At 36.2% G+C, this 19864-nt stretch overlaps 1 protein-coding gene, 1 long non-coding RNA gene and 1 pseudogene across 2 annotated transcripts; 2 read left to right on the top strand and 1 right to left on the bottom strand.

The window, feature by feature from the left end:
- The first annotated feature begins 1577 nt into the window (after positions 1 to 1577).
- Positions 1578 to 2353, top strand: LOC148196405 (uncharacterized). Its single transcript, XR_015780671.1, has 3 exons — positions 1578 to 1651; positions 1764 to 1890; positions 2121 to 2353. It is a non-coding gene; the product is annotated as an uncharacterized LOC148196405 (long non-coding RNA).
- A 10522-nt stretch (positions 2354 to 12875) lies between these two features.
- On the bottom strand, positions 12876 to 15162 carry LOC148196404 (uncharacterized; annotated as a pseudogene).
- A 1948-nt stretch (positions 15163 to 17110) lies between these two features.
- LOC148196403 (uncharacterized) lies at positions 17111 to 18157 on the top strand. Its single transcript, XM_088095379.1, has 3 exons — positions 17111 to 17310; positions 17686 to 17908; positions 17957 to 18157. The coding sequence occupies exons 1-3, from the start codon at positions 17111 to 17113 to the stop codon at positions 18155 to 18157; spliced, it is 624 nt and encodes a 207-aa protein (XP_087951505.1).
- Positions 18158 to 19864: the final 1707 nt, after the last annotated feature.

Here is a 19864-nt window from a genome sequence, read left to right as displayed (position 1 = left end):
CATCTTTGACCATGCCCATAATCATCTTGCTCAGGTGAACCATTCAGCTATTATCGGACTCTTATATTGAGATTATTTCTTAATGCCATTAGATTAAGTACACGATGAATGGATTTGCACCTATACCTGGGAAATGTCTTCTCGCCGTTGATCAATCTTTTTCATTTTTCTTTGTAATGGAGGTTTCTTTTTGTCATGTTAATACAGGGTTTGATCACAAATAATGAAAGGCATTAGAGGAGCCATTTGTGGATGAAGAGGATAATTATAGCGGTGTTGCATGTTTGAATGTGATAGCAAAACGAATTGTTACAGTTTTTGCTTCTTTAAGAGGATAATTATAGCGGTAATACTAGGATTTGACATCCTCTTTTCTAATTCTCAATGTTGTTTTTTTTTCTTTTGGAATGATGGAATTTTGACAATGAAGTTTCAATTTCCCCTGTATCCAAATATTTTCTGTGTCCTTTTTTTTGCAGAGATTTGTTGATTTCCTTTAGAAAAAGTAACAAAACAAAAGCCTTTAAGGATTATATTTTATAGGTATGTATTTTTAATGAATGTTAATTATGATGCAGGGGCTAGTTTTTTAAACATTATAGTTTGTTCTGTCATCCAACATGATTTGATTTTTATCTCTGCAGTCATGTCGGTATCTAGGTGGAAGATAATATATCTATTCTATGCTTAGATTTATGATGAATGGTATGAGTAAAGATATCCTTGATTTCTTCTATTATGTTTTTAGAGGCGGCTTGGTTTCTACTATTTAACCATTTAACCTATTTAGATTACTTAGTCTGTTTATAAAGAAATTTACTTGTTGTGTTTCAGTTCAATCATTTCTATAAGAATAAGAATCAATTAAAAAGAAAAAAGGCTTTATCATTTTTCTGTTAACTGTTCTAACTATATAGTATTTATAATTTGTCTATTAATGTGGATGCTTCATGCTACAATGATGAAGCGGTTTGAGATTGCAGAGCTGGTGGAGAATTTGAATGCATCAAATAGTTAAGTAAATTTCTTTTTGGTAGTATTTTACATTCCAACATTTTATATGTACCAATATTTTACCCTCCACTTAATACTTTTTTATATATCAGCTTTTCTCAGCTTTGCAATTAATATTATCTACACATTTATATTGTAATTAATTTATTAATTTGATTTATGTTACTGGTTTGATTTTTAACCCAGTAAGTTATACATATTATACTATTTGCCAAAGAAATTAATTTTAATGTTTGAATACTAAATTAGAAATTAATGTGATTAAATAATTGATTAATTATTGATCAAATGTTATTACATTATTTGTTAGCTCTAAAAATATAAATAATGTGAAGATGCAATATTAGAAAATATTTTAGTTATGACAAAAGCTTTGGACTTAGTCAAAGTTGTTTTGATTTTGATTATGGTGAAGAAAGTTCGTATAGTTGATTGTCTATGTAGACCTACATAATTATCATACTATAATATTTCAAATCGTTTTCTTATATATTAGTAGTAAATGTTCAAATTTTACTTTATTACGTTCACTAAAAAAACTTACAGATTGTATGACTTTTTGTTTCTAGATTGGCAGTTTGATGTATCAGCCTCGACATCTTTGTTGCCTCCTATTAGTGGTGGTTATATTTACACGGTGAGATAGACTCACTAAAAGAACTTTTCAGAACTTATACCACTGAATCGACTCACCGAGGCTTTGGAGAAGTTTATATCTCATCTATATCATCTATTGGTTTTTTTTGCAGAAGTCAAGGAAGTCTTGGTTTCAATTTCAGTCTTCTTAGAAGCACTTCTTTCAGTAATTCTTTTCTGCATCTGAATCATCATATCCTCCTTTCTCTTTCTATTTTCCTCCTTCTACAACATACCAAGGTAAGTTGAACTATAAAGGCAATAATTTTAGTTTATAATCATTATTTGTCAATGGAATTTGAGATCACGTCTATAATCATTATTCATAAATGATATTGGATTGGTTTTAGGCTTGTTAGTTATCTTGTAAGTTCATAATGAACTGTCATCATTATATTATGATGGATGCAAATCGTTACCTTAAATATTTTTGTGATGAAAACATGTTGGTTGGTATTATGCACTATAAGGTTGGAGGATGAGCAACATACAACCAGCTTAGCAGAATGAAGAGCAATGTGTTTTCTGAAGAATATCAAGGTTCCTTCTTTCATGAAGCAAACAAACCTAAAGATGAGCATGACAAGATATTCATAGTACATGGAGTCTCTAGAAGCAAAAAGAGAAGCAAGTGATACTTTTGTAGTCTTAGCTGAACTAAATAAATCTACTACTGTCTAGTATGATATTTATCATTGTAAATGGTTTTCACATAGTGCCAACTTAGATTTAGATTAATAAGTTTGTTTATTATGAGTATATATTAAAATTGTGGTTGTTGAATAGGTAACACATTATAATAGATTTATTAATGTAATTGTTTAAGAGTTTGTTAAAGAAAAAGAGTTGTATTTGTTTCTTTGAATTCTATTTATAAAAGATAATTCTTCCTATTTGAAAATTTGGCAACTGTATTTGATATTTATCAACTATATAGAACTTTTAATTATTGAGTGCATACGAGAAATCAATTTTTTTTTTGTAAAATAAAAAATTACATATAGATTTTTCCGTATATAATTACATATAGATTTTTTTTATGTAATTATACGGATTTTTCTGTATATAATTATATACGGATTTTATATACGGATCTTTTCGTATGTAAATTATATACGGATTTTTTCGTATGTAAATTATATACGGATTTTTTCGTATGTAAATTATATACGGATATATCCGTATATAATTTAGCTACACCTTTTTTATATACAGATTTTTGACCGTATATAATCCGTATGTAATATCATGTTATATACGGATTTTTGACATTATATACGGATTTTGGCTGTATGTAATTGGAATTTTTCTTGTAGTGAGTGGTGTTCCAAGACCGAGGAAAAAATGAGGTTATTGATGTCTTTAAAGAGGAACAGCAGACAGAGACTAGTTATAAAGCTACATTTCAGTCTTTTGTATTTGAAACTTACAACAATTTGTTCTCAAGTTTTAATTAATCAATAAATCACATAACTGTCTAGGCCGTGAGTCTCTTGGGAAACGTGAGTCTCTTGGGAAACGATACTTGGTCTTACCAGGATTATTACTTGATACGATTCAGTTACACTTGCCAAGGGGTAAACACGGCACTTGCGTGAGTTGTTTTCCTTCTTCCTAGCATGTCCTAGGTGCCTTATACTCATGCCCCTCACTTACTCCATGCAATTAATTTCTCACTTCACTCAAACATTCAATCCCTATCATGCAACTAAAGCAGAAGCAAAACAAATAACAAAGGTAAAATGAATCAACTGGGTTGCCTCCCAGGTAGCGCTTGTTTAACGTCACGAGCCTAACCCAAAATCCACCAACACCCATCAGTAGGTGCAAATCTTTCTTACCAACACCCATCAGTATGTGTAACAAACCTGTTTAATAAACCTAGTATCCTTCAGTAGATACTTAACCACCTAGCATCCATCAATAGATGTTATACCCAAAAATTTCAACATAAAAATAATGTCCAAAGTATATAAAATTACATCACCAAAATCAACAATAAAATAAGAATTAATGTTCTGAAACCACTAGGGTGCCTCCCAGAAAGCGCTCTTTTAACGTCATTAGCTTGACCCAATAAAGTTCAAATTTCATCTTCAATGTTGGTGTTCATCTTCATGTCATCACACCAACATCAGTTGCTTCCTGTTTACCTCCTTGATTCTTCTTGAATGTGGAGATTCAATTTCTATCACTCCATCCTTTTTATAGTCTTTCACAACCCACAACCTGTTTTTGAATCTCACATGTGTACCAAGTTTGGGTTGTGCTTGCATCAAGTCATCATGAATCGTCCTTCCTTTGCCATCTTTTTCTTCTTCCCTAACCTGTGACAAGAAACAATTTTTACCTGGGAAGTCTGGCTTTACATCTTTAAAACTAGTCATGGGTACATCTTGATATGTAGCTTTATCACTAGTTTCTTCTTTTTCACCTGCTGCTCTTCTTTGAAGACATCAATGATTACCCTTTCTTCTTGGTCTTGAAGCACTATCATTCCTTCATCTACATCAATGATGACCTTGGCCGTTTTCATAAACGGTCTTCCAAGAATCAAAGGAACCTTTCATCCTCCATTTCCATCACCACAAAGTCCACCAAGAACTGTATTTTTCCTACACAAACCATAACATCTTCCACTATACCATAAGGCTTCTTTGAAGATCCATCCGCTATTAGCAAAGTCATCTCTATTGGCTTGACTTCAAGATCCCTAATTCGCTTAAGTATAGATAAAGGCATCAAATTGACACTTGACCCTAAATCAAGTAGAGCTTTCCTTATCTTTTCCTTCCCTATGACGCATGGAATGGTAAAACTTCATGGATCTTTTAGTTTTGGAGGAAATGAACTCTTAGCAGCTTTTCACTCATTAACTCCTCCTCTATATATCTTTTTCCTTTGGAGATTTGATTCTTATGATTTACCTGAGCTGAAAATTGTTGCAATGCTTCATTCACAAGTAGGTCAACATCCATTTGATTAAAGATATCTTTACAAAGCCCCTCTTGTCTCTCTTTCTCATAATCTGTTGGAAAAGGAAGAATATTTTCAATTTTTTTAATTTTTTTGTCTTTTCTCTCTTCTTTCTCTTTTCTCTCATCGTCTCCTTTTCTCTCTACTCTCTCTTCTTTTTCTTCTCTTCTCTCTAACTCAACTTTTTTCAACATTCACACTCACTAAAACTTTACACTCTTCCTTAGGGTTAACTTTACACTCCAGCTTCTTAGATATTTGGCTAACTTGTATCTCCAAGTTTCTAGTAGCCGCTTCAGTGCTCTTTTGAGTGGAAATAGTGACCTGCATAAATTGCTGAAGAGTTTCGTCCAACTTTGTATGTCTTTCATTGAGTGTAGACACTTGTTGTCATAGTGTTGGTTGTTGTTGTGGCCTATTAAATTGTCCTGATTGCCCAGCTTGTCCAGATTATCCTTGACCTTGACCCATGCTTGGGTGAGGTTTCCACCCTTGGTTGAAATTACCTTGGCGGTATGGAAATTGATTAGCCATGAAATTTACATCTTCTAGGGCCTCCACTGGAAAAGCGCATTGACCATTGATATGGTCACCACCACATAGTTCACACATTTGTTGTTGAACTTGTGCAACAGTCTTTAGTTCCTTTGGCAATTGAGCAAGTGTCTTTGTTAGATTCTCTAACTGTTGAGTTATAATATTATTCTGAGCAAGAGAGGCATCATTTGATTGCAATTGTAGAACCCCTTTCTGTTGAATAGGAGTTCCTCTTTCACTATGTAACTCATTGTCATTAGTAGCCATATTCTCTATCAACTCGGTTGTTTCCTCTGGAGTCTTCCATTTAATATTACCTCCTGTTGAGGCATCTAGCATCAATTTGGCCTGTGAACCAAGACCTCCAAGGAAAAGTAAGACTACTACTGCTTCATCAAAGTCATGCGTGGGAGTTTTTCTCAAAAAACTTTTATAACGATCCCATGCTTGACCTAATGTCTCCTCCATGCCTTGTCTGAAAGAAGATATCTCTTGCTTCCCTTTATTGACTTTAGATTGTGGGAAGTATTTGTTTAAAAACTTTGCAACCACAGCTTCCCACTCTGTAAAGCTTCCTTCTAGAAAAGAGTTTAACCATAACTTAGCATTGCCTCCCAATGAGAAAGGAAACAAGCTAAGCTTGATTGCTTCATCCGGCACCCCATTAATCTTTACAGTGTTAATAATTTCATTAAAGGTAGTGAGATGCTCATATGGACTTTCATGTGATATCCCATTGAATTGATTACTTTTTACCAGTTGTATCAATGCTGGTTTCACCTCCATGTTTGCAGCATTAACCCTCGGCCTTGCTATACTGTTAAAATGTTGAGGGCCAACCACAGTGGTGTAATTGCAAGAGTTCGTCTACCATTATTCTCCTCTGCCATATTTTCAGCGCTTTGGTTAGACCTTTGTGGTGAAGGTTGTAAAAGTGTTTCTGGAGGAGGGAAAAGTTCTCTGGATGTACGAATTCTTCTCCTCCGTCTACTATCGTCCAAGCCTTCAAGAAGAGGTTCTGAATTTTTCTTGCTTCTAGTGCGAATTGTTTCCTGCATACACAAGAAGACAAGTTCCTAGAAACAATTGTTAGCACAAAAAGATATAGAATAAAAAGATAGAAGATAGAAAGATAAAACAGATAGAATTAGAAATACAAAAAGATAAAAACAAAAACCAAAAAGATAAACTTAAAGATACAAAAATAAAAATAAAAAGATAAATCAAAATTATACAAATCAAGTCAAAGTTAATCAAAAATCACACAAATAGACTAGTTAAACCACGAGTCCTCGGCAGCGGCGCAAAAAACTTGTTAAACCCTCGGCAAGTATAACTGAATCGTATCAAGTAATAAACCTGGTAAGACCAAGTATCGTTCTTCCAAAGGACTCACGACCTATACAGTTGTGTGGTTTGTTGATTAGATAAGACTTGTAAAATCGATTGATTAAGATTTAAATGCAAATACTCAAAAGTAAATATGAATGCATGGATTGATCAATGGTAAGAAGAACCAAAACACGTGAATTGAAATATATGGATGATTATGTTGTTGGGGTTTATCAATTTCATCCTATCTACTCTCATGCATTCAGGAATTCATCTTTCTTCATTAATTCTTAATGCTACTTTCTAAATTACCTTAAACCCGATGTCTCCGTGAAGAAAGCCTAATCATAGTCACTAGTTTACAATGTCTTGTCTCCCTAACAATTAATCATGCATTATAGTGAACAGAAGCTTAAAGGCAACCAACCATCATACTCCTATGTCTAGGTTTATACTACTATTGGTAGAGATTCCCCATATCTAGATTTCCCCGTATGTGTCCATATCGGCAAAATTAATGATCATGACATCGAAAGAGTTAAACAATGCATGCTTTGAGCAAAGAGGAAAAACCCTAACAATTAATGAAAGAAAGCATGTATCTTAAAGAAGATTTTGAAGAACAAATTCCACACATGAGAGTTTCAAAAGGATTACATTGATTTCCCCAACAACAATAAATGTTTAGTTCACCATATTCATGGTGAAACTAGATGAAATACAATGAAAGAGTGAAAGATAGAACCCTAGAAAGTTGAGAAAGGAGCCTTAGCATCCAAAATCCTTCTCCAAAGGGTGAAAGAGTGTGTTTCTGCTTCGTCCCAGCCAAAGATGACTAACCTAGGTTAAGTAAAACCTTATATAGTATTCTAAAAATTACAGAAAAGTGAGCCCAACCCCATCAGAATGCCGCTCAACGGTAAGTGCGTGTCCCCTATTCCACCCCTCAACTGCAGTTTTCCCCCTCAGCGGTGTCAACGAGTCTTGAAGAACACCGCTCAGCGGTAATTTCCGCTGAGCGGCACTTGGTTCTTCTCTTCTTGTGCACTTTTTATGTCCTTTTTTGATTCCATCTCTTTCCTACTTCACTTCTTTCATCAAATTCATCTCAAAATTTGCAAAAACAAGGAAATCAAGCATAAAACCTGTCCAACTCTCTTATTTTCAAAAACATAAGCAAAAGCATGATTCCAAGCTAGTTTCTAAGTCATAAAGATTTTTTTTATATCCATTTTAAGTATAAAAATAACAGTTTTTCAACTGTTATTAGAAGGGGTTGGTTTTCCCATAGTTGTTCGATGGTGGTGGGGGATATGATGGCGGCTTAATCTGCCAAAACGCAAACCACCAAACTGTAATCCTGACCGGATTGCTAAAAATAAAAAGAAAAATCAAAACCAAAAAAAAAGGAGAGAAAGGGGATAACAACTGAAGCAATGTAGATTTGAGATTGTTCACCATACAACACTAAAATTGGGGATGAGGATCTGGATTAGAACCCTAGGAGCTGTTATCGAGAAGTAGCTTCACTCCCAATGGCCACCGCTTGCTCTTCACTCCAGAGGCGATGCACTCGCAGGCAAGGTGGAAGTTGCGCTCGCAGCCGTCGAACACGACGAGGTGTTGGTGGCTCCCAGTGGTGGCGTGGCAGGGCTTGGAGCAAGCAGCACAAGGAGCGAGGCCACCGCTTTGGAGGGCAGTGGGGGCTCCGGCGGTGGCTCGAGGTTCTCGTGATAAGTGAGGACGACGTCGGTGATGGAGTCTGGTAGGGTTTCGGTGAACAAGGAGGAAGGCGAAGGGGTCTCGGTTGATTCTAAGATCGAGCGTCCTAGTGGTGGTTGTTGTAATGTGGCTGCAGCGGGCGTTAAGGTTGGAGCATAGAGAAGAGAGAGAAAAAAGAAAAGGAAAAGGGAAATGGAAGATGGGAGAGGAAGACGCTTGCGCAAGAAGAAGAATAAGAAAATATCAAGATACTGACTCGGTCTGATTAACTGGTGCCTAAACCATTTAAAGTTCATATTATATGCCTCGGGTTATAGACATACCGAAGCATAAAGGCCCTACTTCTTCGGGTACGCGGGGCAATATCGATTGGATTTGGGAGCTGCGGAGATGTCAAGTCTGGCAGGCTATTATGCCTCGGTTCTGAGCAAAACTAAGGTAGTATCTCGTTGTCAGAAAAAAAAAACCTGATTTTGTAGTTGGGGCTGATGAAGTGACGCGAATTTTATGCTTCGGTTGGCCTTCTACCAGAGACAGTAACATCTATAGGCATCAGTTCATATATAACCGAGGCATATAACCACTCAATATTTATGGAAATGTCACCGCGCTTTTATACGCTTCGGTTTCAATAAAACCGAGGTGTATATAGCGCGCTAAAAAAGCTTTTTTTTAATACTGGTTTTACGTTTTTATTTAGATTTCATTTTATTAATTACTTTTTTCCATACCTTTTATAATTATCTTTCCTATTTCTTATCATTTTAACCATTAACTTTACTTTCTTACCAAGCGCTTATGGTCTTGCAAATAACGTGATGAATACATGCACGCAAGAGTGTAAAAAAAGTTGTAATTTCTAAGAACTTTTGAGTGAAAAATTCATAGAAGAAATTGTATTCCTACACAATTTTTAGAAATAATCTTGATCAATAAACAATGTTGAATTATTTTCATACTTATTGTCTAACTACTTCATGCATCTTATGTATTCCTTTTTAATATTGCAACTTGAGTATTAATAAAATTAATAAAATAAAAGAATTTGTTTTAACAACATTATAAAGAAAATTACATGATATTCTAAAAAGAAGTAGTGATATTTAAGGTGTGTGAGCAAGATATTAAAATATAATGTGAATTAAAACTATAAATAAGTAACATCCCTTGTGGATTATTATAGTGTTTTAAGACAAAATTTTATCGAAAGAGTGTAATGTAATTAAGGTAACAATTTAGTATTTTATAAATTTTAAAATAGTCTAGTTCAGGTCAAAACTATATTTAATAGATTATGCTGTGATTAAAATGCTTTTAAGGATAACCTAGCTTTACACATAACATATGTAATAGGCTCAATTAAACTAAACTCTAGATATGAAAACACATAACATACCTTAACTTATTTTAGCATCATACAAAAAAAGAAATATTTGAATCCAATATAATAATAGTCTGAAGTTACATTATTATTATTTTATAGTTTTTTATATTCTTAATAGATCTAACGTTTTTTAAAATTATTACTTATACTAATGAAGAAATATGTGTTAAAAACTTTATTATCTTCTTTACCTAATTCTGTAATTGTAATAAAAGTTTATCATTATGTAATAGAAAACATTTTCTATCAAGACATCGTTATATATATATATAATATATATATATATATATATATATATATATATATATATATATATTAAGCATAAAACCATTGTGTTTGGGACATATTAATTAAATATATTTTATGCTATTAAATATTTGATTTCATGAAATATAATATTTATTTATTAATTTAACTGTGTTGTGTAACATCCCATAATCTCACACTTGAAAATTCATAGTTGATATATGTCTATACATGTTTTAAACTCAGATTTCAACTACTTTATTCTTCTACCTTTCTCTTCATTGGCAATGAGTCAGACGACATTCCTTCATCTGCTCCTGTATAACGAATTATACGATCATCGCACGTACCCAAACACAAACACAAATAAGTGGGGTGAGCTAACATGCAACCAATCATTTATAAAACATGCATATTTACTTTGATGCACTCAACAAACCTCATATAATAATTATGTGAGACACACTCATACCATCATACAACAATCGCATCATAGATACTCATCCCACAATACCACAATTATTAATCGACACTCATCCCACAATACTTAATAGACACCTGTTCCACAATACTCAATGGACACTCGTTCCACAATACTCAATGGACACCCATTCCACAATACCCAATAGACACTTATCCCGATGATATGTTGATGAGCGGTCAACGGGAGGTTACGCACTTGTGATGCCTTCTTAGTCCTCAACACTATGTCCAAAACTGGCACATAGACCAGGACCTCCTGCCCCTCTCACCAGATAGTTCATCCTTTCTGGATGATTATTAGAGTATCAGGATAACCTCCAACTTCAGGACCCTCAACATCAACATATACACACATACCATGGCATTACAGAATCTCTCCATGAGACTCATACCATGCTCACATTCCTCAACTCATATTATACCATTATGAAATCTCCCCATAATACTCATATCATGTTTAGATGCATAAATTCAAATCCAATATAATAAATTACAATCATCACAAAAATCATACAAACTGAATATATCACAAAATAAATTAACAATACTAAAATATCACCATAAATGGTCACAGGAGAAGAATTAAATGTTTGACGAATCAAACTCACCATAAACGTGAGTACATATGACTAGTCACAACTTACTAAATTGGACCAGGGCTGCTCTATGATCAGGGATGTACCAACTCCGGTTTTTAAGATTCCTCTATCCTACCATCACAATTATAATTCATAATTTCGTATCTACCACAATAGCATGAATCCATCAGACATTTTCATTACAACGAGATATATTGCATAATAATTTAACAGTACTCAATCTGTACAACAAGATTTAAGTTAAAAACATATCGAGTAGACTTCCAGGAAAGAGAGGTGTGTCACAATGGACAACTTAAGTACCAAGTCTTTCCTTAGCCAAAGTGTTCCTCAACTAGTTTTTAACAAATTTCTTATTTACAGATTCAAAACAACAGCATATAATATTAACACCGAAATTCAATATAGATAGATATATAGTAAGCATTAACAGTATTCACACAGAATTTCAAGACATGAATAGTAATAAAACAATACTAAATCATAATATAAAAGCTTAGAAAGGTTAGCTCCCCTACCTCTATTTCAGACTTCTCTTGCTCCGAATTTGTTTTCCCCGAAAACTCTCAAGAACCTCTACTCTTCTTGCAACTAAAAATTTCTTCCTAACTCTTTCTTCTCTATTTCTCAAGGTTTCTTACTTGATTCTTCCTTTCTTTGTGCAAAATAGCCTCCCCTCTCATGGCTATTTATAGTCCAAAAGTTTTACTATTCATCAATTTTTTAATATTATTTATTATTTTAATATTATTTTATTATATTAATATCTTAATCACTACTTACATAATGGATTCCTCAATAATGCCTTAAAATCTGAAGTGCTTTATCCACTATCAATATTTATTTATTTTTTTTTAATTTTTTTTTTAATTTTTTTAATTTTTTTTAATTAATTTTTTTTTTAAAACAAAATGGTAGAAAAGAATTTGAACCCATGTTCTTGAAATCACTACAATTTTCTACCAATTAAGCTACCAAAATTTCTTATTTAGCTTTCCACATTTAATTTTTTACATAAATTTATTATATTTTTCATTCACAAAGAAATTTATTACTGCTAGTAATAAAATTGTTACTATTAAGGTAAATATTTTTTCATGGGTCTTACATTCTCTCCAACAATAAAAAAAATTTCGACCTCGAAAATTCCATACTTCAAGAAAAATATATGATAGTACGATATATATATATATATATATATATATATATATATATATTATATATATATATATATATATATATATGTGTGTGTGTGTGTGTGTGTGTGTGAGAGTGTGTGTATTTATATATATATATATATACCAATTTTTTTTTTAGTTTCAAGTCAATTATAACTTTTAATAGTTAAGTGTTACTACATAATGATTATGGTAATATATTTTGATTCTTCAAATAATTATTCACATAAGTCATACTATGAGTTATGTATATCAGATGTACTATATATTACTGTTAACTACCTTTATGGGTTACCTAGTCAATTCAATTTACACTAATTACTCTACATACAAATACTAGAGCATTTTTTTTCTAAAAAATATAACAAACATAGCCCTTTCACAAATCAAAATACCATACACAAGAAATTTATCCAATAATTTCTCATACTCCTCACGTATACCAATATCATTATTATTATTATTATTTTTTTATAACCGACACTGTGACACAATCGGTAGCAACAACCGGAACTGTTGCTACAGTGAAAATGTTTGGCTATAAATAGAGCATTCCTCCGAGTTGAGCGACACTTGAGTCTCATAGTGCAGCGTGAGTTTACTCTCCTTGAGTGTCTTTCGAGAGTATCCAAATTCTGTGAGGAGCGTCTCTCTCTAACTGTGTCTTTCGTTCTTCGCATCCGTATAAGTGTTTCATCCTCTCAATCTTTCGTTTTGTTCTTTCTTTCCTTTAAGTTTTCTTTTAATCCACACAGCATAGTACTTACACTTAACATTGTGTTCAATTCTTGCCGTGAAAATCACACCCTCTAGAAAAGCAAGAACCATAATACTCTCCCTCCTTGGAGTCACCGGCGTCACCTCCAATCTGTTGATCAGACTCGGTCACAACAGAAGTGGACGAGAAAGAGAACATAGTTGAAGAACTGGAACCATGGAAAGACTCGGTGGGATTATGATGATGGTGAAGGCCTGAAGCAACACGTTGTAGATCATCATCATCCCTACTCCAAAGAAGCTGTGCGTACTGCATTAGATTTGGAAACGCTTCTTCCTGTGATGGTGATAACAAGGGTTGTGGCTGATAAACTGGTGGTGAAGGTGTTGGTGTAAGAGGTGAAGAAAAAGAAGCATAACTGTTATTGGTGTTAATGTTTATGTTTTGAGTAGAAGGTGAAGGTGGTATATTGAAGCAAGAAGAACGTGTTCTGGGAAATTGAGCTTTGCTTTGGATCCTTTAAACTTCAAAGCAGCAGCATCATAAGCAGCAGCTGCAGCCTCTGCCGTGTCAAAAGTGCCAAGCCACACTCTAGCAGCCTTTTTAGGGTCACGGATTTCGGCAGCCCATTTCCCCCATGGTCTCTGTCGAACTCCACGATAGTGTCTTTTTCTCCCTTTCAATTATTGCACAAAGCAGCAACAACAATATCAATCACAACAACGCTTTGGTTAGGCACACAGTTTTGGTTTGGTCCAATTTGTCATCAACTATAGCCACCCTAAGAAATTAAAGTACCAATGGAAAATATTGCTCACTGAAAATACCTAACTTCTTGTCCCCACAATCAAAATAAACAGAAAAGTAATGTTGTATAAATTATTATATAAGTATATCATATCTAATAAAAAAACTTAAAAACCGAGTTTTATAATGGAAATAGTTATATATATATATATATTTATATGGTGACACTGGTACAAATCGGGGAAATGACACCGGTTATTTTTGTTGATAGACACCGGTTCCTGAACCGAGGCATATTCAGACGATGTAAAAAGTAATAGACTTTATGCCTCGGTTGCGGAACGAGGCATAAAATGGTACGCTTAGGCATCGGTTATTAGAACCGAATTTGTTTCTCTACCTCTACTGCCTCCGTTGAAGACTGAACCGAGGCGGTAGGTTTTTTTTTTTTTTTTTTGTGGTCTCATGCCTCTGGTCAAGCTCCCAAACAAACAATTTTTTTTAGTAAAAAGAAAGCAAGTAAACCCGAAGCAAGAAGATGTTGTTCTCAGATAAACACATAAACAAACCAATTCTTTTTTCAATTGATTCCAAAGCTTCGGTCAAAACAAGAGGTCTCAGATAAGAGTAAAATGAAGGTAAAATTTGGGGAAAATTACATGCATCACTCTTACAATATAGCTGTTCAACAAATCAAAACAAAATCAAAACAAGAGGGAAGATGTTGTTCTCAGATTCAATTCAACAAATCAAAACAAAATCTCACAAACGAAATCCAAAACTCTATTCAAACCCAAAGCAGCTCTCCGGCACGGTCACAGCTGCCTGAAACCCGAAGCAGCTACCCGAAGCGGCGGAGAGCGACGGAGCGAGAGAGCAAGACCGAGAGAGCGACGGAGCGAGCCAGCGAGAGAGCGACGGAGGCGAGAGCGAGGGAGGCGAGACCGAGGGAGCCGAGAGCGAGGGAGGCGAGACCGAGGGGAGCCGAGACCGAGGGGAGGCGAGAGCGAGCGAGGCGACAGCGAGGGGAGGCGACAGCGAGGGGAGGCGACAGCGAGGGAGGCGAACGCGAGGGAGCGAGAGAGCGACGGAGGCGAGAGCGAGGGGAGGGAGGCGAGACCGACAGCGAGGGAGGCGAACGCGAGGGAGCGAGAGAGCGACGGAGGCGAGAGCGAGCGAGGCGACAACGAGGGGAGGCGACAGCGAGGGAGGCGAACGCGAGGGAGCGAGAGAGCGACGGAGGTGAGCGCGAGGGAGGCGAGACCGAGGGGAGGCGAGGAAGCTAGGGTTTCGCGCCGCTGGTTCTGTTTCACGCTGAGAAGAAGATGAACATTACTGCCCTCCAACACCCGAAAAGTAACGTTATGAAATTTTAAACAGCTTTGTTACTACCTCGGTCTTCCAACACCCGAGGCGTAAACAAATGTTACTGCCTCGGTCAGCATTGTAACCGAGGCGCAAAGAATAAACAAAAATAAAAAAAGCTGCGTCATCACCTCGATCAGTGTAAAAATGCAGAGGCGCAGGTATGGAGCAGAGTTTTATGCCTCGGTTTAACTTAGAACCGAGGCAGTAGCGGGCTTTAGACATCGGTCTCAGGACAGCCGAGATATATAGATCTATACACTTCGGTTTCTGTAAAACCGAAGCCTATACGGCGCTTTCTAATCCCTTTATTTTACTAGTGTGACAAACATGATAATAATTATGCTTGTAACCTTAAAAACACAGAATATGATAAACATATATACGACTCTTTTACTGACACTTCTGATGTGAAAATGTGCGTTTACCTGAAGCGAAAAAACCATTATTTGAAATATGAAACCAACAGACAGATAGCTAGGTTCCTTGTTGTTCTTATACTTGTTTATTTGTTTTGTTATTTCACCACTCTTCATCCTTTTTTTTATACTAATAAACTAATAATGGGGTATATAAGCTGGAAAACCGTTGTTAATTTCCCTTCGTTTGAAGGTATGGGTAGAACAATGCTACAAACCCTAAAAATTAATTTAACTTAAACAAATCATGAATATAAACTTGTTGGACTTAGATCTAGTAAGATCCTTTGTAAGGACCGGAGAATACATGTAGACTGGACTTATGGACAAAATTGAGTTAAAAGAAAACTAACTGTATCAGCCCTCTTTGACACAAACATAATATTCCTTCACTTTTTCCTCTTAAAAAAATGAACAAAAATTTAAGAAATTTGAAAGTTCAAGACAAGCTAGGATATAAACGATGGAGTCCTACTAAAGAACAAGTTGCTCTACTAGAGGCCCTTTTTGCATTTGGGATACGAAACCCAAATAGAGAGCAAGTGCACGAGATTGCAACGAGACTTAAAGTTTATGGGGAAATTGGAGAGTATAGCGTTTATTGTTGGTTTCAAAATTATGAGTATCGTGAAAAGCAACGAAGCTTGAAGCAAAACACCGCCACCACATCTTACTCTCCACTGCCCCTCTTGCCACCTTTTATGAATGGTAAGATATGTTGTATATTTTTTATTATTATTTTTATTATTTTAGCACGCCATCTCTGTGGATCCGGCTAAAGTGTGAGCGGTATTGGAATGGGAGAGTCCACGTTCGGTCATTGAAGTTAGAAGCTTTGTTGGACTGGAGGGCTACTATAGGCGATTCATTGAAGGATTTTCTAAGATAGTAGCGTCGTTGACACAGCTGACCAGAAAATATCACCCGTTCGCGTGGACCGATCGGTGTGAATCTACTTTCAAAGAACTGAAGCAGAAGTTGACGAGCGCCCCAGTCTTGGTTATCCTTGACGCGGCTAAATCGTCCGAAGTCTACTGTGATGCTTCTCATCAAGGTTTGGGCTGTGTGCTTATGCAAGAGAGAAGAGCGGTCGCGTACGCTTCTCGGCAGTTGAAGATTCATGAGAAGAATTATCCTACGCATGACCTGGAGTTGGCATCTATGGTCTTTGCATTGAAGATATGGAGGCATTACTTGTATGGGGCTACCTTCCAAGTTTTCAGTGATCATAAGAGTCTCAAGTACCTCTTTGATCATAAGGAGTGGAATATAAGGCAGAGACGTTGGCTTGAATTTCTGAAGGATTATGATTTTGAACTACGTTATCACCCAGGGAAGGCTAACGTAGTCACGGACGCGTTGAGTAGAAAAGTAGTTCATGTCTTGGCAATGATGGTCAAAGAGCTCCGTCTGGTTGAGAGTTTTAGAGATTTAAGGTTACAGTTTGAGCTGGAACCGAGCGATATAAGATGTTGTAACCTTAGAGTATCCAGTGATGTCTTTGATCAGATCAGAGAGAAGCAATCAATTGATGAAGATCTGCAAAAGATCTTGAGCCTGATCGGGACGGACAAAGCTGACTAAGATGTATCAAGATCTCAGGAAAGTCTTTTTAGTGGTCAAGTATGAAGAGTGATGTCGCTCGGTTTGTGGCATCTTGTTTAACTTGTCAATGAGCAAAGGCAAAGCATCAAAGACCGGGCGGTCTACTTCAGCAACTGGAGATTCCTGAGTGGAAGTGGGACAACATTTCCATGGACTTCGTGACTCACTTACCCCGTACGGTTAAGAATCACGACTCCATTTGGGTGATAGTGGATCGGCTGACTAAGAGTGCACACTTCTTAGTTGTGAACCTAAAGATGTCTATGGCAAATTTGGCTAAACTCTACATAAACGAGATCGTTCATTTGCACGAAGTTCCATCCAGCATCATCTCTGACCGAGACACAAGGTTTACTTCTCGATTTTGGCAGTCCCTGTAAAGTGAGTTAGGTAGCAAGTTGCAAATGAGCTCAGCGTATCACCCTCAGACGGACGGTCAATCTGAGAGGACCATCCAGACGTTGGAGGACTTGCTTAGAACATGTGTTTTAGATCACCTGGGCGTATGGGATGAAGTATTGTCGTTGGTTGAATTCACCTACAACAACAGTTTCCAGTCCAGCATTGGAATGACTCCTTTTGAAGCTCTATATGGGAGTAAATGCAGAACTCCTCTCTATTGGTTCAAGGAAGAAGAAAAAGTGTTGACTGGACCTGAACTTATCCAGCAGACGACCGAGAAGGTAAAGGTGATTCAAGAACGATTGAAAGCATCTTGAAGCAGACAAAAGTCATATGCTGACAAGAGAAGAAGGCCTTTGGAGTTCCCTGCAGGAGAGCATGTCTTTCTCAGACTGAATCCAACTACTGGAGTAGGCAGAGTCGTTCGTCCTAAGAAGCTGTCTCCCAAATTCATTGGTCCGTATCAGATTTTGAGGCGCATCGAATCAGTAGCGTACGAGATAGCTTTACCTCCTCGACTATCCAACCTTCACCCAATTTTCCATGTATCTCAACTCTGAAAGTATATCGCTGATCCTTCTCATGTACTGGAGTTAGAGGACGTTCATATTCGTGAAGACCGATCGGTGGAGATGCAACCAGTTAGCCTTGCTGGGAGCCGAATTAAGTACTTCAAGGGAAAATCCATCAAATTAGTTAAAGTTGTCTGGGACAAGAAGACGGGCGACTCTACTTGGGAAGTGGAAGATGCTATGAGAGACTTGTATCCTCGTCTATTTTTTGGTAAGCCTTAATTTTCGAGGATGAAAATTTTTGTAGTTAGGGAGAATGTCAGAACCACTCAAATCCACGCACGTGCCGTCTAAGTGGATTCCATGTGTCAAGCGAGGGGTTCGACACTCAGATGGTGGAAGGCAGGTGTTAGCAGCTGAGTGGACGTTCGTTTTGACGTTGGAAGGAAAACTTTGATTTTCAGAAATTCACGCCACTCTCTCTGCATGCACCCTTCTTCCCCAGATTCTGAAAATCTCCAATCTCTACATCTCCTTCATCTTCTCTCTAAGAAATCCTCACCGTTTCTTACTCCGATCATCACTCAGGACCATTTCTACTCCTCCGGTGTCAAGAGCTGCACTTTGAACCGATCGGTTTCGAGTTATGAGCTGGTAAGTTCTTCTCTTCACTCAGCCGTGCAATTTTCTTTTACATGTAAAGCAAGTACTGGTTTCATGTGTTGATCGTTCTTATAAAATAATAGGTTCTGATACTGTTTTGATTTTACTTGGTTTAGTTTGGAAAGTTGTTGAGCGTTGAGGGTAAACGACTTGTTGTGGTGTGAACTGTATTCTGCCTCTATGAACGTTCGGTCACGCTCAGAGGTAAGGAAAGCTTATTTAATTTGATTTGTTTGTTTGGTTGGATTGTACGTATGTTCGTTGATTGTTGAATTAATATGAGATATGATTGTTGCTATGTTTTGATTGTATGAAGTATGGAAATTGACTATGATATGGATGTATGAAATTTTGAAGATAAGTAATTCTAAGTATGAAATTCCCTATGATAATGTATGTTCGTTACTGAATGGTCTTTGATCGTTCGGTTTTCTCGGAGACTCGTTTAAAACTAGATTCTTTCATTTGGAAGGAATTTATGTTGAGGACGAGCGTCTTCGTCTAGTACAATTTGTGTACAGGCGTTCCACCAAGGATATTCTTTCCTTGGCAATTTGATATAAATTTAAATATGTCTATATGTAGTAGTACGTTCGTTCATTCTTGGAAATTAATTAAATAATATCTTATATTTACCAAGCGCTCGTACGAGTTAGGGCTAGGTCTTTCACCAAGCGATTGTACTATTTACTCATAGGTCTTTCACCAAGCGCTCGTACTATTTAGTGTTAGGTCTTATACCAAGCGCTCATTCTCTTTTCTATAATCTACCTTGATGAAAATAGCGTTCGTCCAAACTCAATGGTGTTCACTCTCTACTTGTTCGGTCTTCGACTGGCACTCAGTTTCTTCATATGATTCCTTTAAGTACTATTATTTGAATGTCGTATAGTGTCTGTTTCCATTGGTTTCGGCCTAGAGTCTTAATACTTGGTCTAGGCTTTAAGGTGTTCAGTTTAAATGCTCATGGGTCAGTTCATCAAATTGACTCACTTTGTAAATAACGTTCGATCCTTTTAAATCTTGAGAAATATTATTGGACTCGGTCTCTTCCCAAGTCCCGATGGTAATTCTCTCTTAGTTTTGATCTGTTCTGGAACTGGAAACCTCTCGGTCTTAGTCCAAGTGTTCGGTCTCGTTAAGGGTTGAAGTTGTACGTTTGGTATTTGGTATCTTAAGTGATCTTAGTTAAAATTGAAGTTGAAAATGGAAGATGATGGAATATGATGTATATAAAATGAGCATGATTATGAACGAGTATTTCGAGGAGGAATATCTCATGAATGGATATTGAAATTTGGTAAAGTATGAATGTGGGCATGCTAA

This window comes from Vigna umbellata, chromosome 7, assembly GCF_029865625.1.
Source record: "Vigna umbellata cultivar VRB3 chromosome 7, Vumbellata_1.0, whole genome shotgun sequence".
In the NCBI taxonomy this organism is placed as follows: domain Eukaryota; kingdom Viridiplantae; phylum Streptophyta; class Magnoliopsida; order Fabales; family Fabaceae; genus Vigna; species Vigna umbellata.
This window is presented reverse-complemented; position numbering and strand designations above follow the sequence as displayed.

Bases quoted from the DNA above. Each gene is read 5' to 3' on its own strand.
- LOC148196403 (XM_088095379.1), top strand. From the start codon at position 17,111: ATGGACTTCGTGACTCACTTACCCCGTACGGTTAAGAATCACGACTCC. The intron at 17,311-17,685 runs GTTTACTTCTCG...ATCTTGAAGCAG, and splicing joins ATCTCTGACCGAGACACAAG to ACAAAAGTCATATGCTGACA. The intron at 17,909-17,956 runs GTATCTCAACTC...CATGTACTGGAG, and splicing joins ACCTTCACCCAATTTTCCAT to TTAGAGGACGTTCATATTCG.